This window comes from Zosterops lateralis (genome assembly GCF_965231275.1).
Source record: "Zosterops lateralis genome assembly, chromosome: 15".
NCBI lineage: Eukaryota > Metazoa > Chordata > Aves > Passeriformes > Zosteropidae > Zosterops > Zosterops lateralis.
Genome location: NC_139775.1, coordinates 15,984,763 through 16,007,952, shown reverse-complemented (window position 1 = coordinate 16,007,952; position 23,190 = coordinate 15,984,763). Strand labels below are relative to the sequence as shown.

At 44.8% G+C, this 23,190-nt stretch overlaps 2 protein-coding genes across 8 annotated transcripts in view; one reads left to right on the top strand and one right to left on the bottom strand.

Moving 5' to 3' along the window:
- Positions 1-14,966, bottom strand: part of CRAMP1 (cramped chromatin regulator homolog 1) — a 33,895-nt gene extending 18,929 nt beyond the window's left edge. For 2 of the 4 annotated variants that reach the window (XM_083872920.1, XM_083872923.1), the window contains exons 1-6: positions 12,775-14,382; positions 11,963-12,312; positions 5,105-5,298; positions 3,509-3,662; positions 1,396-1,479; positions 954-1,002 (exon numbers count right to left, since the gene is read on the bottom strand). In XM_083872920.1, the coding sequence (XP_083729046.1) occupies positions 954-1,002; positions 1,396-1,479; positions 3,509-3,662; positions 5,105-5,298; positions 11,963-12,312; positions 12,775-12,815 (872 nt within the window). In that variant the 5' untranslated portion in view covers positions 12,816-14,382. Of the gene's footprint in view, positions 1-953; positions 1,003-1,395; positions 1,480-3,508; positions 3,663-5,104; positions 5,299-11,962; positions 12,313-12,774; positions 14,383-14,492 lie in introns of those variants that run through there. The other 2 variants (XM_083872922.1, XM_083872921.1) reach the window with 2 other exon arrangements.
- A 3,521-nt stretch (positions 14,967-18,487) lies between these two features.
- The window catches only part of IFT140 (intraflagellar transport 140), a 48,581-nt gene continuing 43,878 nt past the window's right edge, over positions 18,488-23,190 (top strand). For all 4 annotated transcript variants that reach the window (XM_083872493.1, XM_083872492.1, XM_083872491.1 and 1 more), the window contains exons 1-5: positions 18,488-18,849; positions 20,001-20,143; positions 20,851-21,025; positions 22,130-22,351; positions 22,812-22,933. In XM_083872493.1, the coding sequence (XP_083728619.1) occupies positions 20,879-21,025; positions 22,130-22,351; positions 22,812-22,933 (491 nt within the window). In that variant the 5' untranslated portion in view covers positions 18,488-18,849; positions 20,001-20,143; positions 20,851-20,878. The remainder of the gene's footprint in view (positions 18,850-20,000; positions 20,144-20,850; positions 21,026-22,129; positions 22,352-22,811; positions 22,934-23,190) is intronic.

Genomic DNA, 23,190 nt, shown 5'->3' with positions numbered 1-23,190 from the left:
AGAAGCTGTGGACTGCCTTGAAGGCAGAGAGACTCTCTAGAGAATGCTCAACAAATGAGAGGACTGGGCAATCACTAACCATGTGAAGTTAAACAAGGGGAAGTTCTGGATTCTGCATCTGGGATGGAGCAACCTGGGATGTATGGACAGACCGGGGAATGAGATGCTGGAGATCAGTGCTGCAGAAAGGACCTGGGGGTCCTGGTCAAGGGCCAGTTGGATCTGAATCACCAATGCCCTGGAGTGAGGAGGGAAAACCCTGTTCTGGGGGCACCAGTCCAGCATTGCCAGCTGGGCCAGGGAGGGGACTGTCCCACTTGTCCTACTCTGCTTTTCACTGGAGTTGCCTCACATTAAATAATGCACAACTCCCTGACAAGAGGGGGCAGCTGGCAGGGCAGGGGGAGGTCAGGCTCTGCTTCCAAGGAACAATGGACAAGACAAGAAGAAACAGTCTAAAGTTGCTGCCAGGGGAGGTTTAGATGGGATACTGGGAAAATTTCTGCACTGGAAGTGTGGTCAGGCAATGGAACAGGCTGCCCAGGGCAGTGGTGACCATCCCTGAAGAGATTAAAAGACCTATGGATGTGGCACTTGGGGACAGGAGTTAGTGGTGGCAGGGCTGAGGTAATGGTTGGATTTGATAATCTTGGATTCCAACCTGAATAATTCTATTTCCCTGAATGAATCCACATGGCTAAGTGCTGTAGCTTCTGTAAAGAATTCCTATTTAACTATTTTATTAAACTTAACCCATCATTTCTTATTATTAACCATTAATGGCTTCACGGAAAAGGAGAGAAATATCTTAATACAAAACAAACTAAGAACGGAAAATATCAAACTTCAGCTCTTGAAAATTAAGAAATGCCCCAAACTTGGGCTGATCAATACAACAGTCAAGCTGCTGAACAACAGAGTTTTATGAGTTTCAGAAGTAAGTTCTTACTTACCCAGCTTGAATGAGCTCATTGAGTTTAGCTGCATTCTTGTCATCCATACCTTTTCAGTAAATAAGAGAACACAGTGAATTAGGATTTACATTGTTAAACCCATGACCTTCTCTGTGTCCTGCTGGGTTTTCAAAGCTATTACATTTTATTCACATAGGATTAACGTGCATAAATGTGCTGTGTATGTTTTCCTATCACCTGTGGAGAATACATGCACTGCATTCTGCAGACAGATAAAACTAGAGAAACCTATTAAAGTGGACTAATGCAACAGATGAAGAAGGTCTGTAAAAATAAAAATACATTTAATGAAGAAACAACACCACGGATTACAGCAATAGTCAAGAACTCAAAAGTGGAACTGAACTAGACACTTCCAACCTCAAGGGTAGTAACTTCTGATTCTGTGGTGCAAAAATAACCTGAAGTCATTCATACTCACATCCCCCGATCTTTTTCCTCAGTTCCCCATAGCAGATTAAGCCATACAGCTCCAGGGAAGATTTTTTCAGCCCTTGAGAAAACACTAGAAAGCAGAAAAGGTGTCAGTGAGATGCAGGTTGCAGATACACACAGCTACATTGCAGATACTCACGTCAACACTAAAAAGGAGAGGATTTGTATTTTCAGTGATGAGACAAATCAGATCAAAGGCAAAACTGAGTTCTGGTTCAAGAAACACTATAATGGGATTGGTTCACCAACTTCCTTTTCATGGCATTTTTTAGATTTACAGGAAAACAAAGCAGCTTCATGGAATTTAAAAATATGCAAAATAAAGCTAATTCATAATAAAGCTAGGTCTAGTATCAACTGTTTATGAATTCTAAGGGAAATGTACAGATGCCCTCAATCAAATGTATAGAGAACTCTTTTACATGAAAATTCCGAGGTAGGTCTGGATTTTCCTGAAGACAGAGAACATTTTTTGTGCACTCTAACACACCATAAGAGATTTGGTGCAAATTCTAGATTCTAAATTTTTATACAAAAAATTGCTAACATTTTATTCAACTTTGCATGGGTTTTTTCTGTCCTTTCTCTTCAACACACAAGATGTGGACATTACTGCTAATAGATCTAAAGATCAATGATAGCAAGGACAGCCTTGTGATTTAAAAATCGAGCAAAAATATTTATTCTTGTCTATTCATCAAAACTTTAGTTCTCATTGATCTCAAAATCCAAGCACACATATTTCTACCAATACTAAACCTATTTAAACTTATTAACTAAGTTAACCTAATTTAACCATTGATGGTTAAATTCATACAGACAATGAGATTCTAGACCCCACAGATACAGATACGTAACTTTTTGTTATCCAAGAAACGCATTCACTTCTTCTGTGACATCTTTCTATTTTAAAAATTCTTCCATACTGTGTTCACTCCAACACTGGCTTTTAAATAAAATACTTATGGCTTCATCTTAAAGTGCTGCCTTGTTTTGAAAAAAGGAACTCACAATCACACCTTGCGCCAGGTGATTTAGACACTCAAGTCCTCCTTTAGTTAACCCTCAGGAACACAAAAATTCATGAAGAGACTACATACTCTTAGTATAGTATGTACTACTGTACATAGTACAATACTAAGTGTATTGTACATTAGCTTTGCATTCCTTCAGCTTCTTTCTAGCCATATCCATTTTTCCTTAATGAGTTACTTTTAATACCTCATTATTTTTAATTTTTAGTGAGGTTTAACAAAACCAAGTGCTGGGTCCTGAACTTTGGTCAAAACTCCCTGCAGCACTAGTGGCTGTGGACAGAGTGGCTGGACAGCACCCAGGCAGAAAGGGACCTGGGGATGCTGACTGCCAACTGACTGAACACGAGCCAGCAGTGTGCCCAGGTGGCCAAGGACAATGGCACCTGGCCTGGACAAGGAATGCTGTGGCCAGCAGGACCAGGGCAGTGATTTTTCTCTTGTATTTGGCACTGGTTGGCCACACCTTGAGTGCTGTGACCAGTTCTGGACCCCCTCAATTTAGGAAGGATGTTGAGATGGTCAAATGTGTCCAGAGAAGGGCAACAAGGCTGGTGAAGGGTTTGGGACACTCAAGTCCTGTGAGGAGTGGCTGAGGGAGCTGGGGTTGTTTAGCCTGGAGAAAAGGAGGCTCAGGGGAGATCCCATCACTCTCTACAACTTCCTGAAAGGAGGGTGTAGCCAGGATCTGCATTTACTATGGTGCGGTGAATTCACAGAAGTAGTGATAGAAGCACCAGGTTTTGAAAAGTATTTTTCACAAAACACAAACCTTGACAGGGCCACGCTAACAAAAATAAAAAGTGAGAGACTGTGGATTCTCTGTTCCTGAAGGTCACCACAGCCAGGTTGGATGGGACATTGAGCAACCTGCTCTAGTGGAAAGTGTCCTTGCCCATGGCAGGGGGTGGAATGGGATGGTCTTTGAGGTCCCTTGTAACCCAAACCATCCTGTGGTTCTACAACTCTATGTTCAGCATTTATTTCCTCCTCAGTATATATTTCCTCACCTCTAAAAGGCAGGACTCCAACCATTGCACCAAGCCCATTTTGGTGCATACTAACCATTGTCAAAGTCAATGTACTTGGAGATCTTGTGCCAGGTGCGGTAGTAGAAATGCCGGACCTGCTCCTTGTTCTTCACCATGCTGGCTGGTTTGCCTTTCTTCTTGTATTTCAGGGCAATGTTGTTCTGGATAGCTTCAAAGTCCTTCCCATGCTGAAGAAAGAATAAATCGAATTGACATACTCAAACCAAAACCTGGATCTCTCATAAGTCAAGCCAAACAATGTGAGGGACTTTGGGGCTCGTTGGGGGAAATTGGATTTCAATGGCCATGAACAAAATTTTGGGAGATCAGAACTCAAGAGTGAAATAATGACATCAGCTTCCTTGTTTTATATAAAATGCAATATAGATGCCAAATTAATTACTTTCCAATTTCTTTAACTGTTTCAAAATAAACCCAGCAAGTTGCTAGCAAGTTAAAAAAATTACCCAAGTTAACTTACAAATGTCTTAAGTAGCAGTACTGAAAACACTGATTTTTCTCCTGAGCGTTCTTTACTTTCCTCTGCATTCCCCCCCACCAATTCTGACTAGAGTAAATGAAAAACATACTATATTTACCAGCTGCACTTTTATTTACAGTACGTTTCATATTACTGTTACTAGGAGAAAAAATTTGAGTTTCAAAAGATTTGATTTTATACATGTTAACTCCTGCTATCACAGAAATTTTGTATTCAGAAAAGGTTGGAACTGATTTAAGTAAGAAAGTATGAAAACCTCTTCTGAAAAGCAGTGCCACAAAATGAATGGTAGGAGGGACTGAATAAACTGAGTCTCAGATTCACCTTAAAACAAATTTTTAAAAATTTTTCCTCAATATTTAAAGAAGTCAGTGAAGTGGCTTAAAAATTACTTAATTTGCAGGAATATTACTGCAATTCAGAGGAGTTAAAAAAAGAAAACACTGTTCAAGTGTTCATTTTGTCCACAAAACACATGTATGTGATACCATGCCTAGGATGAAAAAAAGATAATGCAAAAAGATGCATATGTGCAAAGAAAACTCCCCATCACTGGCTTTGTTTTTACCTTTGGCACACATTTTCAAAACTGATATGCTGTTGAAATAATCACAGGAACAGGTAAAGCAGGAATTCTTCATATACATCATAAGAGACAGAAAATAAGATGATGTAACGTCTTCTTGTCTCTCAGCCCTAGGACTGAACTGGCTCTATCCTCTCCATGGCCAAAGACTAAACACAACTCTCTTTAGAACAGACCAGCTTTTCTTTTGTGGTATTATTACAGAGCAAGTGTGTTGCTTTTGAAAGTTCAGGTGGGGACATTATTTTTATTTCTTTTCATTTGAAACAGACCAATAATTCAATAACAACTGAAATTATTATAAACATTCATTAATAGAACTCAAAAATCTTTCCTGTGTATTTAAAGAAAAAAACCCAAGAAACTTGACTCTTTTGACACATGGCTTTGACTGGCAGCTGTTTTACAGCCCCGTGTGTGGCCCCACGAATGTTCATCTTCAGTGGCCTTCTGCTCCTGCCAATCTCACTCCAATCAACCTTCATTTTGAATATCTAGACTAACCAAAGCCATCTAAGTCTGTTATTTTCTTCTACATGTACCTCATACAGTCCCTCAAAGAAAGTGTTCTTGTCCTCCGTGCTCCAGGACTCCCACTGCCGTCGGACCTTCTTCCCTTCTTCCTTCTCTCCTGCTGAGGAGCCCAGGCTCCTTGCTGCTGACTTGGAATTCCCAGCAGGATTGCTGGGAGGAATTCCTGATGTGCCACCAGGTGCAGTCCCTCCATTATCTGCTGCTGTAAAAAAAAAACCAACATAACCAGAGTGAATATTAAACATACAGGAAGATTCATGGATGGAGGTAAGGGAGTAATTCAGAATTATCTCCTTTTTCACTTGAAATACAATGGGACAAATAATGGGGCTTGTTTTATAGGAATAAAATCTCAAAGTGTAAAAAACAAGAGGAAGGTTTCCATGGCTTAATTTTGTATTTCCAGAAGTAACACTCCATATCAGCAGGAATGTACTGCAGCAGCCTCCACCAGGTAACCCTCTGTGATGCTTTATACGCTGGTAAGCTCTGCAGTCACTGCCCTGCAGCCAGGGAGAACTCCTAAGCAGCACTGAACAGGGAGCTGACCAATGGAGCAAAATTATGTCCCTGAGGAAAATAAGTGGAATGTCATATTTCTCCAAAATCCTAAAGAAGGTGGTTTATTCAAGCAATGGAGAATATTTGAAATCAAACCTGGAAGAGAGCAAGATCTATAAAAGTACTTTTTTTTTTTGTTTGTTTTGTTTCCTGTGTATAATCAATATTTACTTGATATAAAAGATGATATGGTGACCATTTTGGAGTTAATGTTTCTTTTATTTCTAGGGATGACTACTTGACTCTTGAAGAAAATTATTGTCACCACAGGGAAGCATGTAAGGCAAGACATGAAAAAACATTAGACAATGCAGAATAAAATGCACTTATAAATAACTTCTCAAATAAACAGCTTCTTTACTTACTTAAGTTTTTATCAGCTACTGATGAAATAATTGAAACTTAAGCCATTTAATTCTGGCACTGTGGAGGTAAATCCTTTAAAAAAAGGAAACCACAAGAAAAAAAACTGAGCACTTTAACAGATGGCTGAGAAGAAACTCAACACAGACACATAACTGACACTTCTTCAGTCTGCAAATGTGAGACTGTGCAAAATATCACGATTTGCACAGTAATGAAATACAGATCTTTGGTCAAGAAGGAGAAAGTCAAACATATCAGTCCTCACACTCAATCCCCAATCTCCTGTTGCTACCCCCAACACGAAAGATGTCCTTTATCAGAAGAGAGGTACAGGATTTCAGTCCAGAGTCACTATTTTGATCACAGACCCCCAACTTCTGAGATATCCTTCAGAGGAACAATGAATGCAGGACATGGGGGTTTCATTTGTGGGCTGGGTGGTTGGTTTTTGTTTGGGCTTTCTGGGGGGGTTTTCTTTTTTTTTTTAATACGTACTCGAGTAAATAAAATCCTAAGTCAGCTGCTTGAAGAACAGATCATATCAAGGATTTTCTGAAGATTGTTCAGTACACTTGGTACACATAAATTCATTATTAAAGCTACTGTGTCAGTGAAGATTTTATGGTCTTATTAGAATTTAAAGTTCAGTTCATTTTCATTTACATTTTAGTTGTAGGTAAAAGATGGACTAGAGATCTCTATTGGACATGCTGAGGACTCCATGGATTCAACTTCTATACAGGACATGTAACTCATAATTTGTCTTTTGTTCCTTTATGCACACTTACTATAACACAAGACAAACTGTAGTCCTGGGAATTTTATCAGAATTTTTTTTGTTTTAAACTCTTTTATAAATTACCATCCAGACAATTGTTCAGAGTATTGTATATGAAGATCTAAAAATCTGAATATCCTGTCATCTTGACAGAACTCTTACGTGCCATTCAATTCTTCCATGAACCACTGTTTAAGAACTACAGAGACAGCTTTGTCCATGTGAATGTAGTTTGAAATGATACTATGCTAGTCCCAGATAAATGAAGTTTTAATAATGTGACATATAGATAGCGAACACTGGACAAAAGGAATGAGTAAGTTTCTCTGGAACACTGGTGTTCTGACCCATGATTTTTTTGGGGGGTTACAGTTTAAATACTGAGTACAAAAACTCGAAGTCTTTGCAAACTGTGTATTGAAAGCTGAGGGAAAATGCTGGGAACCTGCATATCCAAATGACTGCCTTGTACCTTGTACCCAGGTACAAGGTACAGGTGCTGGTGCTCTGGTGCACCTGGAGAGAAGGGAAGGAGCCGCTGTGGCTGCAATGGTGGGGATGTCCAGGTCACGGGCTGAGTGATGTGAGATGGGTAGACACTGGGAGAATGTCCAGCTTGTCCTTTTCTATAAATGATTTTACATTGAACAAACACCTGAGCAGGTTGTTAGAGTGAGGCCCCTCCTTTTCCCCAGCATTCTGCAGCACTAATGGTATAGCTGGCCTCAGGAGAGTTTCTTGTTTTAATGCATTGACGAAGATTTAAATCATCCATTATTAATCACAGAATTAATAATAGAATCATCAATCATTAGTGAGGGGATGAAAGCTCGTTAGCTGTTCTGTATGTAACAAGAATTGCATACAGTAAGATTTGAGGTAAGGAATTTATGGAGGTGATTTACTGATGTATGATTGTTCTTGTTCAGTATACTCTAGGTTGGATTGGGATAACGCAACGATAAATATTACCATGCACAGTAGTAAGAAAGGAATAATAGAGCAAACCCCTTTGGTCATTCCCCATCTCCTGTAAATCACTATTCTCTTGCTCTTCCCAAAGAAAACACCCATAAAGTTCAGTATGCAGGTTCACTTAACCCTGCAGCCTTGCAGGCAGGTACCTGTCAGAGCTCAGTACCTACTGCACAGGAGGAGAAAATCCTCCTCTTGCAAGTCTGGGATGAGATACTGTGGAGTCCTGAGCCACTTCCAAAGGGAGGGAGGGAGAACTGGGGTAAACGAGATGGCAAAGAATGAATGAAAGCATGTCAGGGTAGGATGGAAGGAGAAGTACCAAGTGCAATGGATAGAATTAAGGAGAATGTTGGAACAAGGGACTGTGCTGGTAGTTTTTAAACAGGGTTCATGTCCTAGAGAAATAATGCTGGAGGAGTAACATCTCAAATGATGGCTACAATATAGTCTGCAACACATGAACTCAGGAAGATACAATAAAACTCATTTTAAGTACATATATTAGGTATTTTGGTATCTACAGTCTCTCTACAGAAGATAGTAGTTGATACAACCCATGTGCTACTGAACATGAAACTTTGGCATGCTGAAACGAACTAGGCTGCTTTTTAGCAAGTTCTACACCATGCCAAAAGATGGAACACTTCAATTCAACTAAGCTTTCAGCTTTTTCAAAAAAGAACTGCTTATTACCACAAAACATATCCAAATACTTGTTTGAGCCATTCTACATATTTTAGGAATAAATCCAGAACAACGGCATGAAAGACATCTTCAAGCTTCAGCTTATCACCATTAGGCTAGTCCTCCTGACTTCATTCTGCATTCAGAAAATGGATAAAGACAGAGAAATTGCAAAACTCTACTCTAATTCAAGCTACATCTACAGCACATGATGACAATGTACACCATTAGCACGGCTTTTTACCCATGTGGTCACAACATACACACACACACATATTCCATCCACTCTGGCTTCGTGAACCAAAGCCTGTGGTCCACACCTTAACACCTGTGCTCAGCAACCATGTGGCATACTGGTTTTTGAGAAGCAAACTCTCAGAAATCCCTTTTTCAGCAATCTTAACTTGGTCTGCATCTCCTCCCTCAACAAACCTCCCTGCACTGGAACTTTCACAATAAACTGTCTGGATACCACTAGTCCTTCAAGTTCCTGCCATGGTTTCATGCAAGTTACTTGAAGACTTCCTTTGAAGCCTTCATGGTTCAAAATCATGCATTAGTTGAGGTGTAGACTATGACCTTGAAAATACAATTAAAAGGTGACAAACCGTTGAAAAAAGTATGATAATTCTAAAAAAATGCAGAGATTTAGATATTTGTGCCAGAAATTTGATAAACCTTCCCACAATTCCAAATGGATTGGCTACTAAAGTGGAATAGTTTCCAAACTTTATTCTACTGTACTATTTCCTGTGTAATTTTTGCCTTAAACTCCGAAGTGCACCTCAGTACACAAAAGGTAAGAGGTGGGATTCAAATGTTCAATTAAAGAGTACATCAGGGCAATCTGACTATTAGCAGCATGTTTATACACTCCACAAGGCAAGCTTCCCTGAACCACAGTAAGATAAAGTTGAAAAGTCAGCAGATGCTGAGTGGGCACACTCTTTTTACAGTTTACAGACAAGTTTATCAATAATTTGTCTGCTACAATTAAGGATCCTAAAAGCATGGATGCCAAAATTAAAAAGGAATTTGCGACACATAGAAAAAGAAATACTATGTCCAAAACTTTTCTGTAAACAAACCAATGCTTGCTGAGCAACTACAATTTGAAAATGCATTGATCACACTCATTAAAAATTGTCAGGTGAGAGTTTTCCCTTCAGCATAGAGAGGTTCTAGAAGTAGAAGGACTTCAATAAAATATTGAGGGTTACACAGCATTATTGAATGCCTATGACAAAAACAAATTTCTGGTTTCACTGGACCAAGCACAGACGTGGTCTGGTCACTCCAGTTACCTGTGCAGCCATCACCTCGACTTTGACATCAACAATGCAAAAGCTTCCAGGTTCAGAGCTGATGCACTTTTATACTTAGACAGGGAGAAGAAAGTTAATGGGACAGCCAATGAAAGGATTTAAGTCCATTCTTTTTTAAGTCATCTCCACCCTTCCATTCATTTCCTACCAGAAGCTGACTCTGCGAGACACTTTGCTCAGAGCACAGAGCACTGTGAATTCTGATCACAAGGCTTTCCACTAGGAATTTAGACAAGCCTGGAAAACCTCTCATTATGCATCTCTGAACATAAAGAACTCAAATTAGAAAGGATCCTGTTCCCTGGCTCTGTTCTCCAAAATCTGACAATTATAATCTCAACCATATCAGAGAATTCAATCAGTCAGACATACTCACACCAAATCTGGCCAGGTAGAGCTGTGGCTGGTCTCAAAATTGAAAAACTGAAAACACTGAAAGATATAATTCTACCACTGTCACTCCTGATGAATTTAAGGAGTTCTCCCAAACCTGACAACATGGTACAGTGATTGCAAGCACTATCCATGACTGGTTACTGAGATAATATTTTCTGTTCTGTATGTAATTTTCTTATGCTTGTTTTGGAATCTGAATTACAAAAGTGAATGAAATTTATTTTCCTATTGTGTTGATATTCCTAGTTAAATAATCATTCTGCTGCTCTAGGATTGGAAATAAATGTTCATGTACAAACATGATTATACACTTGCACAAACACATGTATTTGTTCACACATATATGCAATTCCAAATCAATGGAATAATTTCAAATGGACATGTTCAACTTGAGAATCATAAACAAGATGTATTTCAAAGAAACACCTCCTCACATCTAATACTATTTGCAATCCTGGAATTAATTATACATAGCTAAATACTCCTGGATATTACATTTGTTTTTGTATTTTGTTTCATGCAACTGAAAAAAAAAATACATAGGCCTTTCTGTTCTATTCCCTACACACAGAGCTTTCATTTAACATTCAAGAGATTAAAGAGGACTTACTAAGGTACTTAGAAATACTTTAGTCAATTATACCAACTGTCAAGCAACTGAGTTCAAGAACATTTTTCTGCTATAGCAATAACTTAAATATCCCAGTTTGCACTGCCTTATTACTGCAACACAAAACTATCATAACTGTGATGTTTACTTAATGCCCAGAATGTGCACACCCCTGAGGTGGGCAAGAGTGAGATAACCTCCAAGACACATTTATCCTATGTGGGATTAGATTTCAATTTAGCAGACAAGAACAAATTTAATTATTTTAAATGTTGATGCAAACTTTGAGTGGTGTTTTTCTCAAAAATTAACAGAAAATAACACTTGAGTACTTTAGCACGTGATATCCAAAATTCGGCTCACATACAGCTCAACTGCAGTTCTAAGATGACATCTAGTCATTGCTGAGCACACACACCAAAATATTCAAATATCCCTGCTGCCTTCCAGCTACTGAAGTTAGAAACAGCTCAAAAAAAGAAAAAAAAAAAAATCAAATTCTCGTCTCCAATGCTAAGTGAAAAAGCAGGTGTGCATCTGTCTGTACCTACAGACTTTCAGATGTGTACAAACCAATCTTAAAAAAATCTCAAATCATATAGATGCCCAAACTGTTCTGAAACAGTGGAACAGGACTCCCAACACCTTAGAAACAAACATGTCAATATGTGTATCTCATTGCTGTTTGTTTCCAAAATAGTTATTTAGATAATAAAAATAATTGGGGGGAATCACCAATGTCTTGTGGGGTTTTTTTTCCTATGCTAACTAGCACTCTGTGAATATTTTGTTACTATTCAAGAACAGAATTCAGAGTGCAGCCACCTGATTACACAGCTAGCTAGAGTCTGATTTCCTAATCAAAACACAGGAATTTCCCAAAACTCGAGAAATAAAGACATTAAACATTTGCTTCAATAATGCAGAATATTTCCTCCTCCACACAAACATCCAGACCCCCATTCCTGGCAGTGCAGAGAGGACAGTGGGCAGCAGAGAAGCTGAAGCCTTGGGACACAAAGAAGATTTCAGCCATGAGAAACAAGCCCCAAAACACCTTTCCAAACCAAACAAAAGATGGCATCTACAGAAACAGAATGACAACCCACAGCCCCACAGGTGCCTCCCCTCCCTTGCCTGCACGTTTTAGGGTGCCCAAACACAGTACCTTTGCCTTTCCCAGCAGTGCTGCTGCCAACCGAGGAGGATGCCTGGGAATCCTTCTTCAGCCTCTTGCTCTGAGGTCTGACGCTGGACCTGAGAAAATGATGCTGGTCCTGGCTCTGGGAAGGCTGAAGGGAGGCAGGGGCCGGTGACAAGTTGGGGTTCGGTGGGGGGCTGCTGGTAGTGCTGCTGTTAATGATCTTCTCCTCTTTCTTTGTGCTGCTGCTGCCTGGAGCTGCCTCTCCTCCTCCTCCTGCCCCTTCTTCTTCCAAGGACTCCTCATCTCCTCCTGCTCTCTTGCCCAGCTTTTTCACCCCTTCCTCCCCGCTGCTCTCTCCCAGTTTCACTGTCATCCTGCGGGGGAGGAGGGCGAGAGAAGAGGGGGGCGCGGGGTCAGGCCGGGGAGCCCCCCGGGGAGCGGAGAAACCCCCGGGCTGCGAGGGGAGAAGTTTAGCTACAGAAATTCCTCTCAACATGGCCGCCGTTGTTTGTTACTAAATCCCCTTTCGTTTGCTGTCCCGACCCAACAACCTGTGCCGAGGGCGGGAGAGGGAAAGCCCCGCCACAGGCCCCCCCAGAGCGGCCCAAACGGCGGCGGGGCCCCCCCGGCAGCCCCCCGTGCCCGTCCCGAGGGGCTCCGGGCCGCCTTTGGCCGAGAAACAGCCGGGCCAAACTCGGGCGTGCGGCAGCGCCGGGGAGCGCAGCGCCGGGCCGGGGGCAGAGCGGAGCGGGGCAGAGCGGGGCTGCTCCCCGGCCCAGGGCACCCACCGCACCCCCCGGCCCCGGGCCCTGCTCTCCGCTCTCCGCTCTCCTCACCGCGGAGCCGCGGCCCGGCCCGCCGCGGGGGGGGGATCCATGCTCCTGGATGCGGCGGCGGCTTCTCCTCCTCTCCCTCTGTGTGTGTGTGTGTGTTGTGTGTCTGGGGCCGGGACTGGCCGAGGCTCCCGCTCCCCGCCGCCCCCACCCCGCACTCCTTCCCTTCCCTTCCCTTCCCTTCCCTTCCCGCCGGGCAGCCCCGGGGCAGCCCCGCTCTGTCCCCGGGAACGGGCACGGACCGCCTGCCCAGGCCTCTGCTGCCAGAGAACTGATGCCACCCCATTCCTCCTTTTTTTTTTTTTCTTTTTTTTCTTTCCTTCTTTTTTTCTTTTTCTTTTTTTTTTTTTTTTTTTTTTTTTTTTTAAAATTTGGAGGGCAATAAACTCGGGAGGTGCCCGCAGTGGTTGTGCAGCTTTGCCTGGCTGGTCCTGGCCGTGCAGAGAGCCCAAGCGAGGCAGCCCTGAGCCCTCTGTGCCACGGGAGCATCCCCGGCTGCCCAAGGCGTCTGTCAGCTCTCGGACCTGACACTGGGGCCAACCGATGGGATGGTCACTTCTGTGCTGGCTTCACAAATCATCTCCATTCTCAAGGGTTTTTTTTCAAATACTTGGAACAAAATGTCAGATATAGACAGGAGCTTAAGGCATTAAATCACGTTATCTGTTAAAACCCAACAACTGTTTCAGTTTTTCTTAAAGAGTGTAAAAATATTAGTGACAGCGTATCTAAAAGAAGTCGAGTTCTAAGAAAGAACCAGTCAGTGCCCAGCAAGGAGCAGCACTGGGGATGCAGCTGCCTTGACACCATGGCAGGAGCCACCCTCCAACTACCACCTAGGGAAAAGATAATCAACAGGAGGAGGAAATTCTGAATATCACAAATATTGGAATCACTACGGATTAGGTGGACACCAGGATAATGAGGTTCAAAATAAAGAAGATGCATCAACGTGATATGCCATACAAACTCACGAGGTTACTTCTTACTGGTTGTATTCCTACTATTAATATTATATTTTCCCCTCTAATTTTCAGCTAAACCATTGAACCCATCCAGAATTGTGTTGGGCAATGTTTCACTCCTTGAGAATACTCAATAAACTGATCTGGACTGTGGATCTAAACTGACACTGAAATTTAGTTATTCACCTGACAGGTCCCTAGTTACAGACTGGTTCTTCACACAGTTTCTAGCTATTCTGAGCTAGAAACCCGACAGTTTCTAGCTGTTTTGAGGACAGAAATCTTCCAATTTTGACAATACGTGCTCGAAAACTTTGTATAAGCAAGGCTTAAATAAGTTCAAGCTCGGTTTTATCACTGCAAGTTAAACGATGCACCCACCCCCAGGCCTCCCCAGCAATTAGCGGGGGGAAACAAAGACACGTTTCTTGGGGACGGCTCCCCACAGGAGCCGGGTATCAGACCCGGGCGCTGCCGCACTTCTCAACCGGCTCCCTCCAGCCTTCTGCCCAAGCCCTACGTGCAGTCTCCCCGTTATAGCTGCTTTTCCTTTCGTTTTCACCTTGTTCCTCCTTTCCCTTTTTCTCCCAGAGTGAAAATTTCTTCAGCCTGGCTGCTTTGGCCGTCCACACCCCCGTGTCCGTCCCTCCGCTGCCCCCGAGAGCCGCAGGGCCGCGTTTCCCCGCGGGGCCGGCCCGGACGGGCGAGCGGGGCCGGCCCGGCCTCCCCGGGCTCCGTTCCCAGCCCCTGCCTCACCTGCCGCATCAACGCCGCTCCGCAGCCTCCGCGCTCCGGCCTCCCCGCCGGCGGCGGCCTCGGCCCCTCGGGCCCCCGCAGCGCCAGGCACCGCCGGGCTGCGCCCAGACCCGCCAGCTCCGGAGGCGGCGGGCGCGGAGCCCAGCGGCCCTCCCAGGTTTGCTGGCGGCGGCAGCCCCGCTCCCGGCTGTGGGGCCGGCCTCTCTCCCGGGTGCTCCGAAAGGCGGCGGCGGTGCCAGCGCCGTGGGGCTCGGCCGGGCTGGGGCCGCGCGGGGCTGGGGCCGGGCCGGGGCCGCGGCGGTTCCGGTTCCTCCTCGCCCGGCCGGGGGCGGGCCCAGCTGAGCGCGCCGGCGCTCCCCGCCCCCAAAACAACGCTCCCCATTGGCCGGCGCCGGGCGGGAGCGAGGCGGGGGCGGGCCCGCGGCCCCAGCGCCAGCCAAACAAAGCGCGGCGCGGGCCGCGTGACGAAAGCTCGACGCGGAGGAAGAGGCGGCAGCGCGTGTCCACCGGGGGCGGGGTGAATCCCGGGATCCGGCTGTTGATTGGCTGAAAGAAAAGACCAATTGCGCGCTCTCTAGCCGAGTCCGTTGGACGGGGGTCCAGGATTCCATTGGCCAGGGAGGGGGGTGATTTGCATACGGCGCAGTATTCGCGGCTGCCGAGCGGGGGCGCTGTGGCGCTGGGTTGGTTGTGCCGCGGGGCCGCGGCTCGGTGCGTGCGGTGCCCGGTTGGGCCGGCGGTACCGCTGACACTCTCATTCCCTTTGCCGGCACCTCGGGAAAGCCGTGGGGCCGCTCTCCCTGGAGCAACTGGGACATTCCTGGCTGCATCCAGGAACAGGTGCCCTCCTTGAGGCCTTTCGCTGGACCAGGTTTTGTTGCCGGATATCTTTCTTTTCCTTGATGTGGACTGATACTTCTGTCTGGTGACTTCACGTTAACTGCTGAGCAAGATAACTTAAACAAATTTTACAACTGATAGTGCGTGAGATGCTTTTCCCCTAATAATGTGTTTGTGGAAAGAACATTGGATTATCCTCTGTTTTGAATCTTTATAACTCTCATAGCAAGAAAGCATGTCTTAGTCCTCTTCCGAGGAAAATCTTTGTAAGCTTAGAGATAAAGTCATAACTAGTTAAACCTCGTAATGATGTCTAAATTCTGGAAAATTGCCGTGGAGCTTGTTGCAAATAATTATCTACGATGGTAGATCTGGACCGTGTCTTGAGCACTGTGTCATCACCTGTAGTTATGCTGTAAAGTGTATTTCTGAGTGGACTGCTCTAAGTGGAATTTGTTAAGAAAAGGTTTGTCTGCCATGCCGAGCTTTGCATTTAAATCTACATCTTAATTGTTTGGATTGGTTTTTTTTTTAAGAGAGTGTTTTTCAGTTTTGTTATAATCTAGCACAAGATCATATGGCTTATTTTTGCTCCTTGGTTTGGCCACAACCTAATTCAACAATATTGTTAGGAAATGATGGATTCTTCATCTCCACCACCGTGTATTTCCATAGTGCTTTGCCGAGAGATGTGAAGTTACGTTCAGCTCTCCAGCTGGAGTTTTCCATTCTCTCTGTATGTAAATAACTTTCCGTGCTTGAATAGCCTCATTGCCTCCAGCCGACTGTTAAGGTGTGAAACTGCTCATGTGTCTAAATGTTTGTGAGAGAAAAACTGACTGAAAAGGAGCTGGACAAGGGCTGAGAGGCAGGGGGTAGGGTGAGACGTCAAAAGACACTTGAACTTCCATTTGTTTGGTTTTGATCACGGCCCTTCCCCGCTATTCTATTTTTACAGACCTGCACAGTTACAAAATGCAAATAATCTTCCAGTGTTTGTTGCCATGGTTTTCTAGGCCAGGCAAGAGCATAAACTTGGATTTGTCCCACATCCTGTGTATTTTAAGGTATGAAAAACAAACTGCATTTTTACTAGAAAATAGAGCAAGCAATGCAGAACTGTTCAGCAGAAGGACAAAGTTAATTCTCTAGATTGATGTTGTTTTTAATTTTGCATCTAATGTGCATGATCATTGCAAATTATAACATGGACTTACTTTTCCAAAGGTCCTAGATGTAAAAGCAACCAATATTGTGAACGTTCTGTATTTTTCTTTTAGATTATTTAGAAGCTAGCACATTTCATTCATAATTTATTTCTCCTTGAAAGGTTCTGAAGTTGTTTATTCTGGCAAACAATAATGGATGATCTTTGTGTTGTTCAAGCAATTCTTTCCTGTGCAGGTAAGAGGATTTAAATGGAAGGACGGACTGCTATTGTTAATCCCTTATTGCTTACAGAATAGGAAGCACCCAGTCATGCAACTTTGTTTTTCTCTTGATATTTGAGGTCAAGCCCTTAAGGGAATGGAGGAAATGGGCTGTCACTGTACTACTGCAGCCAGTCCTGGGACTTCAGGGACTCGTAGCTATTAGGCATCTTTTATACCAGGGACTTGATGATTTTTAAGGCCCCTTTCAACCCAAACCATTCTGTGATTATATGATTTTATGAGTAGAAGGGAAGATGTTAGGATCCTAGGATTCCACATTCACTTGTCTATTTAGACTGTGTGTTTCTGACTTGATTGTATCGTGTAGTTGCAGTAGTTTCCACAACAGCCTGGTTGCCTTAGAAAATAAGGCATCTACATGTGGTCTGCTCAAATCCTCAACCACAAGTCTGATGAGCTCAAGGCTACAGTGAGAATGATTGGCTGGGCAGAGGCAAGAGATGAATTGGTGACTCTGCTTTGGGTGCGACACCTGAGTGAGCTGACAGGGCTATTGCATTTCCAAGGATCCACCATGAAGAGATGCCATAAATGACTGTTAGAGCTGATGCCTTGCAAGGGAGAAGATAAAAAGCTCCAGGAAATAGGACTTTGTCAGTTCTGCTGCTCTGATCTATGGGGCTTGTAACAAGAAGGTCTAAAGCCAGTGTTTTGCCTCTTACCTGAAGCCTGCCCATAATTGTAGAAGAAATACAGTGTGTTTCAATGTGGTGTACTTTTTCCGACTTGCTACCAAAACAGAGTTTTGTGTTGTTATTGTTGTTTGGTTGTTTTTTTCCCCAGAAGAGTCCCTACGCATTTGGGAAAGGAAAGTGATGAACACCACATAAATTACACGTTACACATGTCCAGTCAACCTCCAAATATGCAGGATCTGCTTGTCACAGCTCTACCAGGTGTGGCTGCTTTTCATCGGCTTGCATAGAAGTGTTGTGACTTCAGAGGAATTACAGATGACTGTGGATAGGACAGTGCTGTGAGGATTTTGTCTTGAATTTTTTCAACCCTTTTGAAGGTGTTAGGGCTGCAGGCCCAATGGGGAAAAGAGCAGGGAATGGAGCTGGGCTGTACCAGATATGAGTTGTTGTAGGTTGTGGCATGGAATTTAGGAGTTGAGCTGGAGCCTAGGGTTAGGTTTCTGGTGGAAAAGGCTATTTGGGGAAACTCAGGCAAGGCTCAGATGTTCACACAGACCACGTGGCTGGCTCAGCTAGGAGAGGCAGAAGGCCTTGATGAATTCCAGCAGGTTTATTTCCAGGAGCCGAAGGAAGACCTGGAGTCAAGAGCCCGAGTCATCTGCTTGTCCCCGCTTAGGTTTGGGGTTCAGCAGGCCCTGAGGTGTGGGGGCAGAGCAAAGGGCAGGTAAGGTCAGTATCCCACAGGGGAGACAGGGCCGGTCACATGGACCCACCACCCATGGAGACACACCCAGGAGAGGAGAAACCAAAGGTATGGGGCACAGGGAGGGGAGGAACCGGGGCAAACCGTGTAGCTGTGGTCTCTCCTGCCAAGGCCAGGCCCGGGTATCCTGTGAGGGGCTGCAGGGGTTCCGCAGGAGGTGCTGAGGAGTGCAGGGCGGTGGTAGGAGCGCTTTACGGGCTGTCTTCATCTACCGGTCTCTAGAAAAACTTGGTCATTAAGTTAAAAACTTTCCCCACCAAAACTCTGAACGAGCCGCTGAGCTCGGGGCAGTACAATAAAATATAGTTACGATATGCGTTTCTATCCCACGGAGGTTCATCTGGGTCGCGCTCCGTCACAGCAGGTGCTTGATAGCTTTGGGAAGAATCTCTGTTCTCGGGGCGGCGGCACAGTCCATCACCTCGATAGAAAAATTCCCTCATGGGTCAAGCCACAAACCCTGCAGACGCCTCTGGGGCCCACGCGCGGGACGACGCCGGGTCCGCTGCGCTCGGCACTTTCCGCCACTCTTCGTGCCCCGCCGGGCGCCTTCGGCCGTTCCCGCCGCTCCTCGGCTCCGCTCGGCAGTTTCCGCTCGGGCTCGCCCCGTTGTCGGGGTAACGCAAAACATCACGGAGGGAGCGCGGCCTGCGGCCCGGGCGGTGAGCGCGGGGCCGTGAGGGGGAGCGGGGCGGCGTGAGGGAGAGCGGGGCGGCGGGAGGGAGAGCGGCGGCGTGAGGGAGAGCGGGGCCATGAGGGAGAGCGGGCGGCGGGAGGGGGAGAGCGGGCGGCGTGAGAGAGGGAGAGCGGAGCCGTGAGGGAGCGCGGGGCCGTGAGGGAGAGCGGGGCGGCGGGAGGGAGAGCGGGCGGCGGGCTCTGCCCACAGCAGCCCCGCGGCGGGTCAACCGGCTCTCAAGGGCTGTATCTGGGCCCGGCCCGTGGCAGCGGTGGATCGCGGTCAGACGGAGATGTGGGGCGCTTGAGTTGCTGCCCGCAGTCGGCGGGGGCGGCCGAATCCGCCCGGAGGGGAGAAGGTGGCGGCGTGGGCCGGGTGTTTGCCCCCTCGGAGCCGGGGAGATCGGGCCGGGTGTTTGCCCCCTCGGAGCCGGGGAGATCGGGCCGGGTGTTTGCCCCCTCGGAGCCGGGGGGTTCGGGAGCCCCGGCTGTGGCGGTGACGGCCCGGACGAGGGACCCGCGTGGGGTTCGGTTCCCTCCAGGAGCTGCCCACGGCAGCAGCAGCCTGGGCTCTGCCTGGCACAGGCTCCCCACCCCTTCTCCCTCTGAGGGAATGCAGGATTCAACTGGTTTTTTACTTCCATCTGTTTTACTAGTTAGAGAAGATTGTACATAGTCACTAACCGTCTTTTTGTAGCAGTTTTGTACAGCAGTTTTGTATTACTTTGTTTTTTTTTTTTCCTGGAGCTGGCTATTTTAAACAATTGCAGATTTAAAACCCAGCATTTCTTATAGGTAGGGATTAAAGAAAAATCTCTGCTCTAGTAACTGTTGAGTCTTGTCAGAGAGTCTTGTTAAGGCCAGAGATTGCTTTCACAATGCGTGTGGTGACTGGGGGCTGGTGAGTCCACAGCTCCCCAAGTACAGCAAACCAGGTTATATCAATGTGCTTAAATGTGCTGACAGTACTCGACAGACAGACCTCGAGTTATACAGTCTTTGGAATTTGGTCAAGGATTGGGGGACGAGACTGACACCTCTCTGACCCCAGTGGTCAACTCGGAAGTTTACCAGTTTGTCCTTCCCCCTGGAAAGGAATGCATTATTTACCAAACATCAGTCTTTGTTTATTTTACAGTGCCTGAGAAAGCTCCTGTCAGAAGGCTGAAAAATCAAAAAATCAGGGCGACAGTTTGGGGTCGTTTTGAGGGGCGATAAAACTAGACCCACTCAATGCCACTTTGGGAATGCTGAGGATTTTGAAGGATTGTGCAGATAGAGGTGAGTGGATCTTGTTGAAAGGTGAAATGGCTTGTCCTTAGGCTGACTGCTTTTGTCTGCTCTCATATCCAGTAGTTGATGTTGTTCCTTGTATGTGTCACAGGCAGGATACACAACACCCAATTTGCTGGACAGGGTTGCCCACCTTTCTAAATTAAGTGCCCCGCAAATTAGTAATTTTAGGTGCTGACAGAAGATTTAAAGAAAAAAGACCTTAAGAGTCTTTTCATGCCCGTTTTAAATCCTGGTGGCTTAGGCAAGTGTCACTGCTGTGCCTGCAGGTTCTGAACTCAGGGTTGAGCTGTGCAGAAGAAAACATCTCTTCCCCTTAAATGTCACAGGAGTCTTTTAAACGTTTCATGAAGTACTGGAAGTAACTTTCTGGTAAATTCTGAGTTATTTCAGAGTCCTTTAAAGCTGGCCAGCACAAGCCACTGGTGCGAGACTGGTACCGGCCTATTCACGCTGTGAATCTCGAGTATGAGACTCAGTGTTTTGTCATTTTTTAAAAAGTACCCGTCTGAATTCTCTCATATCTGTGTAGTATGTGCAACAAGATGATGCTGTAGTTTTATTTTCCCCCTATGTCTTAACCCTACATGTCATTATATATGGTACATAAATGAAATATAATATAGCATATATGTAGTATATGTGTATTACCTATATAAGCATACCTGATAGAGGTGTTTGTTTTCCTTGTACAGGTGAGGGCTGCCTGTGACAGCTCCTGTTATGGCCGTGTACGTGGATCATCGAATAGAAGTTCCTGATTCCGTTGCCTCCCCTTCCCATATCGCCTGGCACCCACTTCATCCCCTCCTGGCAGTTGCTTCCATCAGCACAGCAGCTGGGGGCTGCATGGATATCTACCTGGAACAGGTGAAAAATCAGCAACTTTGCTTTTGGTCTCGATATAGAGTCACAGAATCGCAAGATGGTGTGGATTGGAAGGGACCTTTAAGATCATCTTGTCCCACCTTCCACGAGCAGGGACACCTTCCATAGACTGGGCTGCTCCAAGCCCCATCTAACCTGGCCTTAAACAGTTCCAGAGAAGTGAGAGATGTGTGAGTAGTCACAGCTTCTCTCAGCAACCTTTATCATTGTCCTAATTTAAAACGTCACATTTTAAATCTCTATTTTTGCAGGCTTACTTATCCTCCTGAAATCTCTTTGAGTTTTACCGTCTATGTCCTGTGCTATCTGGAACACAACAGATTCATCAGCCACTCATTATACGTCTTTTAAAAAGATCTTTATAAATTAAATTGATCTTTCCTTTGAAATTTGATGTTTACAGCCTATAAGTCTTTTTTGTGATGGTTACTGATTTGCTTTTTGCTTCTTATAGTTGAGAATTTCAGGCTTATAAGTAAATGAATACATGCTGCTGCTGCTGCTTTTTAACTCTTAAGTGAATAGAACATATTAAGAAATGGAAATTGAACAAATCATTCTGCCACCTCAAGACTGAAGTGATTTTCTGCCTGTAGACAGATATTTCTTTTGCATACTCTGACTTTTACATGAAAGCTTGGTGTAAGACTTTGGTTTGCATAGTTTTTAGGGAAGCAGCACTTAATGTATCTAGCAGCAGACTTACTGGAACATGTAAGTCTGTTAATACGGTAGCCTAAAAATGTACTTTTCAAAGTGTATTCTGAAAAATTGTCATCCAGGTTTAACAAATGGAAAAATAAATACTTAGAGAAGTTAAATGTTTCACATGAAATATTCTTGCAAACTGTGCCCAAAGGAGGATCTGCCTTCAAGGGCTGTTAAAGCATTAGATAATTCTATGTCCTTAGTGATATGCTTTATTCTTTTTCAATAGCTGGAATTTCTTTTTACCTTGAAATGTGCTCAAAGCCTTCTTATGTCCTTTATATGGGAGAGAAAGCTTGATATTGACTGTGCTGGGAAACAGAAGGTTTGACTGCTGAGTTTCCATTGGACTGAACTCACACTGATTTCTGTTTGCAGGGAGAACACGTGCCTGATTCCCATGTCGAGAGAAGCTTTCAGGTCACATTACTTGCCTGGCACCCTTCCAGACCCATTCTGGCCTCAGGATGGGAGACAGGAGAAGTTCTAATACTGAACAAACAAGACAAGGAGCAGCACACTGTACCTCCAAATCACAGCGCCAAAATCACAGTCCTGAGCTGGAGTACAAGTGGTACCTGCCTTGCATCTGGGGATGGGGTGAGTAGCTGAAATGGGTTTGATATGGAACACAGTCTTGGAAGCTCTGTAATGGAAAGGAGCATGGAATGGAGATCCATGGGGAAGGCAGAGTTGTGTGGGAGAGAAATTTCCATTCCTTAGGTACAAATTAAAACTGTTAGGGAATAAAATCAAATCTTAGTGTTTTAACTTTTTTTACAATTAGAGATTTCCTGTTCTATGATTTTTCCTGAAGCAAAAGTGCATTGGATCTCAATGAATGCTGAGTGCTGATGAAGGTTTAAGGCTATTTCATGCATGGAATAATTGAGGTATAGACAACTTGAATTCTTTTGCTCCCGTCTATGCACAGATTTTATGGCAGACTCAGGAATAAAGCCTAGATGTTGAAAAACAAACTCCAGCTACAACATATTCATCCATAGTCTGGATTCTCATCTGTGTGCAAAGGGTAATGAATTAACTTGTCTTTTTCTAGCACGGTGTCTTGTTTCTTTGGAAGATGGACCATCGAGGCAGAGTCCAGGGACCTGCCCTGGTTCAGCAGGAGTATGGGAAATGCTTGTGTCACTGTGTGTTTCGGCCACCCCCTCCTGGCGAGTGAGTATTGGCCTCCTCGGAGCTCTGCAGGTCTTTGTCTTGTTCCACAGAAAGAAAGTCCTACCCACAAATGAACTGCTTTTAAGTCTATTAAAAAATATTCTTCTCCAAAGTGCCCTATATTTCCAAGCCCTTTTCCCACTCTGGTAGCTGGCTCTGTGTCCTGTGTGCAGCAACTGATCTTCTTTCTCTTCTCCACATCTCCTATCTGGTGCTGTTAACTCTTCTGTCTTAGTTCTTCTAATTAGCAATATTGC